Source organism: Lygodium microphyllum, chromosome 14 (assembly GCF_053477565.2).
Source record: "Lygodium microphyllum isolate KBCC chromosome 14, Lygodium_microphyllum_v1.1.10, whole genome shotgun sequence".
In the NCBI taxonomy this organism is placed as follows: Eukaryota; Viridiplantae; Streptophyta; class Polypodiopsida; order Schizaeales; family Lygodiaceae; genus Lygodium; species Lygodium microphyllum.
This window is the reverse complement of record NC_141148.1, coordinates 89,854,035-89,863,373: the sequence shown is the minus strand read 5'-3', so window position 1 is coordinate 89,863,373 and position 9,339 is coordinate 89,854,035. Positions and strand designations below refer to the sequence as shown.

General features: G+C 40.5%; 1 protein-coding gene across 2 annotated transcripts in view; it reads left to right on the top strand.

Annotated features, from left to right (window-relative positions):
* The first annotated feature begins 236 nt into the window (after window positions 1-236).
* Window positions 237-9,339, top strand: part of LOC148025839 (exocyst complex component EXO70A1-like) — a 71,359-nt gene continuing 62,256 nt past the window's right edge. The window contains exon 1 of one of the 2 annotated variants that reach the window (XM_087693099.1): window positions 237-531. In XM_087693099.1, the coding sequence (XP_087549225.1) occupies window positions 373-531 (159 nt within the window). In that variant the 5' untranslated portion in view covers window positions 237-372. The remainder of the gene's footprint in view (window positions 532-9,339) is intronic. The other variant, XM_087693100.1, reaches the window with a different exon arrangement.

Genomic DNA, 9,339 nt, shown 5'->3' with positions numbered 1-9,339 from the left:
CCCCTGTTCCATTCTCTTTTTCCATGGCTGCCCAGTGCCGCCTAGTTCTGAATGCGACCTAAGATATCGGCAAAGCAAGATGGTGGTGCCATGTGAATATGCCCTAAAGGAGGGGGAAGAGACTATTTATGTTTTAACAGATTGATGAATCGGCAAAGCAAGATGGTGGTGCCATGTGAATATGCCCTAAAGGAGGGGGAAGAGACTATTTATGTTTTAACAGATTGATGTTGTGTCTGAAGACACTAACAACAATGAGCTAGTTATGCGAGTTTATTAAGGAATCGTTTCTCTTTCTGCCCTTCCCTTCTCCTTCTTAAGTCAGGGTTTGAGCTGCCGCTGGATACGCAGAGGAGCATAAGGAGGAGGGAAATGGTGGCTCCAGGGGAGTTCGAGGCTCTGGTGGAGCGATCGCGATTCATGCGGGAGAGCTTGACCAAGAGTCAGACCATCACCGACGGCATGATCACCATCTTAGGCTCCTTTGATCATCGCCTCTCCGACCTCGAGGCAGCAATGCGGCCTACTCAGGTCTTTCAGAGAGAGAGAGAGAGAGAGAGAGAGAGAGATCCGTTCATGTCTGCTTGTTGGCCAGAACGCCCTTTGTAAACATTTCAATTCATTAATTCGAACTTCTTCACGAGGAAAAAGAGAGAGATCCGTTCATGTAGAAACTACGCTTTCTCCGATGGCATTTCACCGATCCCGAATGCCATGCCAGATTGCTCGAAAGAAGAAATTAGCCATCTAAATTCGACTCAAACATTGAAAGACTGATAGCTCGGCAACCGATGACATTGAACCTTTGGATATACTGATAGATGACATTTCTATGAACGTTTCATGTAGAAACTACATTTTCTCCGATCCCGAATGCTACACCAGATTGCTCGAAAGAAGAAATTAGCCATCTAAAATTGACGCAAACATTGAAAGACTGATAGTTCGGTGACCGATGACATTGAACCTTTGCCTATACTGATGGATGACATTTCTATGAACGTTTGCTATCTTGATTGGGAGCCATTAGAGAAACAACAGGAAAGTTTATACTTTCTAAACCAGATCATAACTCGATCAATTGGCTATATCTGGCCATGGTATTTTAGAAACTCCATACTTGAAAAGAGCTTGAAAGATTGCAAGGGAAGGGACTTGGGTTGTGGCGTGGGTTTGAGAAGTAGAGACTGCTGAGTATGGCTTTGGAGGGAGATGTCCTACAAACAAAGCACTCAAAATGTACAGCCACATGTATACATTGTATTGCAGATCCAGCTGAGTCTGTTGACTGTTGGTTAATCAACATGCACTCCTATATTGAGGAGCTGTTTGCTAAAGGCTCCTACTCAATGACGTAAAGGATAATTGAATTTTGAAGTATTCTTGGCTTTGAGAGCTGGATTATTTTTTAGCTAAATGGTCAATTAAATCTCTCAAGGTTATCTTGGTTTGATTTAAAACCATTGACTTTCTATAGAAATTTATGGAATTTGACTTTGCTATAATACCCAAAGGCTTCCCACCTCAAAGCACCTAGGGCATTGGACAAAGGGTGTACGTTGATTGCCCAGTAGTCCACCAAGACTATAGAAGTGATGGTTATCTTACCTTGAGAGCCTAAAAAGCCATCCCAAAGAGACCAAGGCGTCAAACAAAGGGTGCTCATTAATTGCAAGTGGCCTATTAGGACTTACAAAGGCAATGTAAATCGATTTGAATTTTTTCTTTCTTTTTTTTTGCTTGTTTGTTTTTTCCTCTCAGTGTTTGTATCCTAGTAGGAGAATAAAGGATAGTTAGATCCAACATTACAAAACAAAAAGCTATTTGAACCAGTTATGGGTGTTGGTCGAGGCATTTGCAGGATGCTAGTAGGTCATATCATGGAGATTGCTATAGGAGCTATTGCGAATATGGTGGATCCAAAGTTGACTACTTCGATGAAGGAAAAGAGATAAATATATACAAATGCATGTATATAAGAATAGAATGCTAATGCATAGGGTAATACAAAGAGTTGTGCTCAAGCACAACGCTTTGCAATGGTACCTCGTGTGAAATTATTCACTTGCCCAAGTGCCCTTTTACAATTATGATTATCAAGATGCAAATTGATGATGATATTAGGTACATATTGGGACCTCTTTTTCCTATCATGTTGAACTAGAAGAGGAGGGAGAATCCATACCGAGCCGTGGAAGCAAGTATTGAAGGATTGGTCTATTGATCATGGCTTGGTAAACCAGCCTTTCTCCTCGGATAGGGTGGTAAATCCCTGATTACAACTTAATTACGGCAACAAACAATAAATGCAAATCTGAAAATACAAATTTACCTACTGATCTTGGACAATGCACACCTGATTGGCCCCAAAATTGGTGCCCCTTTCGGTATTTCTTTAGCTTTATTGAAGAAAAAGTTGACTTACAATGGGATTCATCCAATCCCTTTCGGTGTTTCAACTCCCCTTGCTGTCCAAAGTGACCACAAGTCTTCAATCTATTTTGCCCCTTGATTTGGGCACTCAATTGGCCTTCATCCACTTCATAGACGAGGGAAATGCCCCAAATTCAATGGTTGGCTAGTCCTTCATCTGAATTCAGTTGAAATTCACCTTCAACCTTGTTGAATGCAAGTCTTGGAGCTTCCAATTTCTGGCATGCTTCCCAAGGCTGCTGCTAAACCCTAATTTCAGTTGTAAATTAGGGTTTACAGTAGAGAAATTTGCAATTTCTTAGCCTCCAAGGGTCCAAATGCTGAGATCTTCGGAGCAAGGCTGTGAAATGGCTGGGAGATGAGAGGGAAAGCTGTAGAGAGAGAAAATTCAAAGTTTTGTCGCGAAGAATGACTGAAAATCAGTCAAGTGCAGCTGCTGCCATGCCACAAGAGCATATAGATGCAAAGAACTGAAGAAAATCAGTCATTTACTGCTGTTGCCCTGTCTCAACAGCCTATAGATGTTGTCTCCTGTTGTTGATTGGTTTTCTTTTGTCCCTAGCTACCTCAGAAGGTCCTTCAATGGCTGCAAATCACACCAGCAGTCTTCTTTCTCTCTCTCTTGTAGGCTGAATTTATAGAAATGACTCTCTCCAGCCTCTAAAGACGTTTTTCAGACTTGCATGGGCATTTTTCACAAGTGGTAGCCTTCCCAAATGGTTTTTTCAGCATTTTTCATAATTAAATATTAATTTTCAGCCTTAAAATACTGAAAATTAATCTAATAGTTATTTCGGTGCCCAAAAAAATAATCTGACTGGCCAATAATTAAATTGGCAGTCAACTTCCATTCCCGAGTGTCTCTGCGTCATCTTTAACCATCAGATGAGCGTTAGGTACCATTAAATGTCACTTCTCTAGTATCACCAACTGATACTTATGGCCAAATGGATGACCTAGACCAACAACTGGTACTAGATACCACCAAGTTTCTGTGCGGCATAACTTATAGCAACTTTTGGCTTTGACATCTCGTGATTTCCTTGAGTCTCAGTCTTGTACATTTACTCTAACCCTAGTGACACCTCACATGTGCAACGTTTACTTAACCATGCGATTAAAAATTAATCTACATGTTAAGTGAGGTTTCAAAAATACATGTCCTCATGACAGCCCTTCCCCTTGAAATCCTTGCAATTGTCCTCGATTGCATTGCCAAATGCGTCAAAAGCAAAGTACTACACTGGAATTTTTCATAGGGCATTATAGTCAACACAACATTGGGCACTGCTGTTCAACCATTTCATATGCCCAACATATGCTGAAAATTACCAGCCAACATTACATAACATAAGGCTCACAAAGAATCTCAAAAACATTGCTAGATTATCATGTGACATATCTATTTCTCATGAGCTCAACTCATTTGGCAAAACCAAACCATAGCATAGCATAACCAAGTATAAATCATGGCTAAAACATCAATGGCATCATAACATATGTTGTTGTCTATGTAACTAGATACAAACCATTGAAAACTGAGCATAATCTGATCATAAATTGTTCATTTGCTGATCTGAGAACTGTTCACAAACTGCTGCAAATGTGGCCCCCAAACTAATCACAAACTCATTGCAAAAACTGACCAATAATCAGTGCAAAAACTGATGCAAAACTGATCCAAAAAGTGACCATAAACGGTTCTCAAGCTGATAAAAAACTGAGCTGAATACCACTGAATATTAATGATCATATGCTGAAAACCAACATTCGATAATCAGCCCCCGATGATCATTAACTGATGCTATACCAAGCATAATCAATGCCATACCAAGCATAACTGATTACACCCCGAGCATAACGGATGCCAATGTATAGGTTTAGAGCTGTAGTGAAAACCATACTGATCTGCATACCAAACATAGTGACTAGTACACTGAATAGTGATCTCTTGGCAAATATATTGTTCAGCTACAGTACCCTGAATGCATACTGAATACATCCGAGATCCACTACATACGAGAGTTGTCCATAACTGGAGGAGTGGAAGTGCTATCTCCCCCTTGAGCATCAGGCAATACTCTGGATCCTTGCTCTGCTGAACTTGACGGAGCTTGAACTAAAGTCGGCTCTAATTGAAATGCATCTAGGTAAAGCTGCAACAACTGAGGATGGTCTGCCAAGTTATCCTCTTTCATCCATTTGGCATCCATTGGTGAATAATCGTGAAACTTCACCAAGTACCTCTTGGAAACTTTACCTTTGACCTTTCTTTCCTTGTGTGCCAAAATTAGCTTAGGTACCAGCATTTCATCAAGCTCTTCAACCTCTGGCTGAATTTCAGCAGAGACATCCTCTGGCACATCTCCATGAAAAGATCTAAGCAAGCTCACATGAAAGGTATTGTATATCCGCCAATGTGGAGGTAATTTCAGCCTATATGCCACATCGTTGATCTTCTCCAACACCTAGAAGGGCCCATAGTATCTTATACTCAACTTCGGATACAGTCTTTCTCTTCCTTTTATCTTTTTCAGCCTTGCCTTTTCAAAACGCAGCAATACATAATCACCCTTTGCAAATTGCAAAGCACATCTGTGGCGATCAACTGCCCTCTTTTGCTTCTCCTGTGATCTTTGAAGTGCATACTTAACCTTTTGATAAGCTACATCCATGCTTTCCACATAGCGATCAAACTCAGAGATCATATCTTTTGTGTGTAAAATAGGGGATACGTTCTTACCACCCTCTACCACTTCAAATGGAGCTTTGCTTGTAGAACTATGCACTGTGTTGTTGTAAGCAAACTCAACCAAGGGCAAATACTACTTCCACTGTGTCTTGTGGTCTAAAACATAGCACCTCAAAAGATCCAACACTGTGGAATTTGCTTCTTGAGACTGACTATCTGTCTGTGGATGGAAAGATGATGAGAATTTCAGTGTGGTACCCATATTCTCAAACAAGCCCTTCCAAAATAAATTGGTCATCGAGGGGTTCTGATCACTAATGATCGACTTTGACATACCATGATATTTAAAGATGTGCTGCAAAAACAATTGTGCCATATGATCAGCCTTTATTTTCTTCCTCATCGGAATGAAATGACCTTGTTTGCTAAACCTGCAAATGATAGTCCATATCCCATCATTCCTTGTAGGTGTCTTAGGAAGCTAAAAAGTAAAGTCCATTGCAATGCTTTGCCAAGGCCGATCTGGAATAGGCAAGGGCTGCAATAAACCCGACAACTTTTGCCTATCATGCTTTACCTTTTGGCATATGACGCATGTCTTAACAAACTGTTCTACATCATGCCTTAAAGCTCGCCAATAAAAGAAATACTCCACTGCCTTGACCGTGGCATCAATACCTCAGTGTCTTGCATACAGAGGAACATGACTTTCAGTTGATAACTCTAGGCTTTAACTACTTTGTGACACATAGTCGTCCATGCATCATTAGAAATCCATCTCTTAGCACAAAGTGTTCATGTCTTTGGCCATTGCAAAGCTGATCATAAACATTAGCAAAGTCCGAATCAACAATATATTGCTCTTGCATGGCATCCAACTCAATGTGATAAACCATGCTGATAGCTGAAATTTGTGGCTTACGTGGCAGTGCATTAGCCACAACATTCTTTTTACCATCAATATGTACAATCTGAAAATGAAACATAAAGAGAAAATTTACCCATCTCATTTGCTTCTGTGACAACTTTGTTTGTGTCAAAAAGTATCTCAAAGTTTGATGGCCTGTCTACACTGTAAAATCAGCCCCCAACAAATAATGTTTCCATGTAGACAGTGCATGAATTACAGCCAAGAGCTCTTTCTCATAGATCTGCAAATTCTTTTCTGCACCGTGGAGAATTCGGCTCTCATAAGCCACAACTCGGCCATCCTGCATAAGAACAGCCCGAATGCTGTTATCACATGCATCACATTGAACTATGAATGACTTCCTTAGATTGGGGGACACAAGCACGGGATCTGAAGTCATCCTTTTTTTCAACTTTTCAAATGCTGAAATTTCCACTACTGTCCATCTAAATGGCACATCCTTCTTCTGCAAGGCATGCAATGGAGATGCAATTTCAGGAAACCCGCGCACATACTTTATGGAGTAAGAATATAAATCCAAGAAGTTGCGGATCTCATGCACATTCTTCAAAGGTGGCCATGATCGTATTGCTTCAATCTTTGCAGGGTCCATGCGAATACCATCAATTGATACAATATGCCCCAAAAAGTGGATTTCATGCAAGAAGAATTTACTTTTCTTGTCATTGATAACCAGCCTATGGTCACACAATTTATTGAACACCATATCCAAGTGTTTTCTATGCTTTGCCTCGTTCTTTGAATAGACAATCATGTCATCAAAGAAAGTACCCACAAATCCTCTATGTGGCTTGAAGATACGATCCATCATTCGATTAAAAGTGGTAAGAGCATTCGTAAGTCCAAAAGGCATAACAATAAACTCATACAATCCAAAAGATGTCCTAAAAGCTGTCTTAGGCACATCTTTTGGTCTAATATATATCTGATGATACCCACTTTTCAAATCTATACGGCTAAATATGGTTGCTCCTTGCAATCTATCCATAACATCATTGATTTGAGGAATCGGAAAGCGATTCTTTATTGTGTAAAAATCTTTGGGATTATGTTAGTGGAGAAGAAGCTAGGCCTGGAGTTGTGGCTCCAACTACTTCTTCTCCAGGAGGACGTGCACAATGGGTACCTCAGCTTGCTCCACTTCAACCACTCCCACAAAGATCAGCAGCTCAAAAAGCATGGGATAACGAGATGCACACGCGTTGTCGTTGATTGCATTGGTAGTTCAACAGTCAATCATCCCCCACAGTTATTTTCCTGGCATGCCCCACAAGTTTTTGGAGCCCTCTGGGCATTTTAGCATGCAGTTGTCCAGTTTTTGACAGGTCTCACCTGCATTTATTCAGATCAGCCAGATTTAATGGTTCCACCTATGTATAGGCTGCTAGGTTCATTCACCATCACTTATACTCTTTGTCATTAACTTCCTCATTCTTTGTTGCCAGCACTCTTCCTCACATGCTACTTTCCAGTCCTACTCTGTCACTAACATGTCTCTCCAATGCCCGTGCAAGCAGGGGGCATCCCATTTTATAGTGAATTTTTGGGCATTTGTCCTACCGAATAAAGATAATGCATTTCTGACAAGCAAATCTTTTTCAAGCCTTTTTAATGAAGTAAAAGTAGCACTTTCGTGTCAATGCATGCCTTTAATTTAAGTGGCTTGCCATTCCACACATGCCATTTTGAGCTCCTTCATGAAGAAACTTCTAGTTCCCATTGGCAAGCCACAATGCGGGTGTTGTGGCATCAATTTGTATGTTCTTTGTTATATGCAGGCCGAGTATCAAGTTGTATGTTCCTTAGCATAGCAGGCTGCCTGGCTTCAACAAATGTTTGCATAGATGGGGTTCTCTAGAGACATTTGGAGCTTTGGCACTATCTACATTGATTTTTTCGCTTCAACCTAGAACTTGTTCACCTTGAGAAAAATCTTTCTCAAATTTTTGGAAGAAGGAAAAAATCCTCTTCAAATTTCTAAAAATATAGTTATATTTTTCAATTTTATGTATAAAATACAGTCTCAATAGAGGATACTTCCTTATCAAATGATGGTGAACAGGATTTACTTCCTCTTCCTCAAAATTCTTTTCCTGAACCTTGCTCTCATCTAGACCCAGCAAGAGCTAGAGATATTGAAAATGGATGAGGGTGATTCTATTCAGGATCACTTTAACAAAATTCAGGACTTGCGTGAGCAACTCATGAATATTGATGAGTACTATTTGGATGCACAGATGATATCTACCACTTTGAACTCATTACCTCTTTTGTACTTGGCTTTTCATACGGCCTTAAATCTCACCATGAGGATTGCCGCACAACCAATCACTTTTCTTCAGTTAGTCAATTTGCTTATAGAGGAGAAGCAAACAAGAAAAAATAGTGGTGTGGATGCCATAGCCTTTGAGCAGTCTTTTATGGCTAGGCAGAAAGGCAAAGGCAGCCGAGTAAAGAATGCTCCGTAGAGTTCTAGGACTTCTGGCACATCACAGGCAAGTAAAAAACAAGGGGGCACGCAAGCCAAAAAGGGCAAATGCCATTATTGCAAGAAGCTAGGCCACTACATCATTGAGTGCAAAAAGCGTATTGCCAGGGAAAAGAAGTCAGTAATGTCTGTTTCTGATGCTCCTTCCTTTGTTACTGAGTCCACGTCCTTTGTTGTAGACAGAGACTATTGCTTTTACACATGCAGTTATGACAATTCTTGGGCTGATCGAGCATTTAGTTCTATTGAGGATGCAGGTACTTGGTTTTTTGACATTGATGCTTCTAGGCATATTACATCTCACAGAGATTTATTTGCTTTTGTTGGTCCAGCTCCAGTTGGCAAGTCTGTACAGTGTGCCAATAATGCATCATATCCTGTTAGAGGTATTGGGGAGATTGTGCTCACAGCCATTAATGGCTCTATTCTCTGCCTACAGGATGCTTTATTTGTGCCAGGCATAAAGAAGAATCTGCTCTCTATTTCTTCTTTGGCACGTTGTGAATTGTAGGTCACATTTGATGATGACAGATGCATGGTGAGAGACAAAGAACACATGACTTTGGTCTTGACAGACACTTTATGTAATGGGTTATACGAGTTGGGTGCTTTTTCAGTTAATTAGTCAGCGTACTTGGCATCCACTCTTTCTCCTACTTTGATATAGGCAGAGTTATGACATGCTAGGATGGGCATGTGAACTTTGGCAACTTGATGCTCTTACAACGTACACAAATGCTAGATGGATTACCTCTACTGGAGAGATCTCCTGAGCACTTAAGTGAAGGATGTATT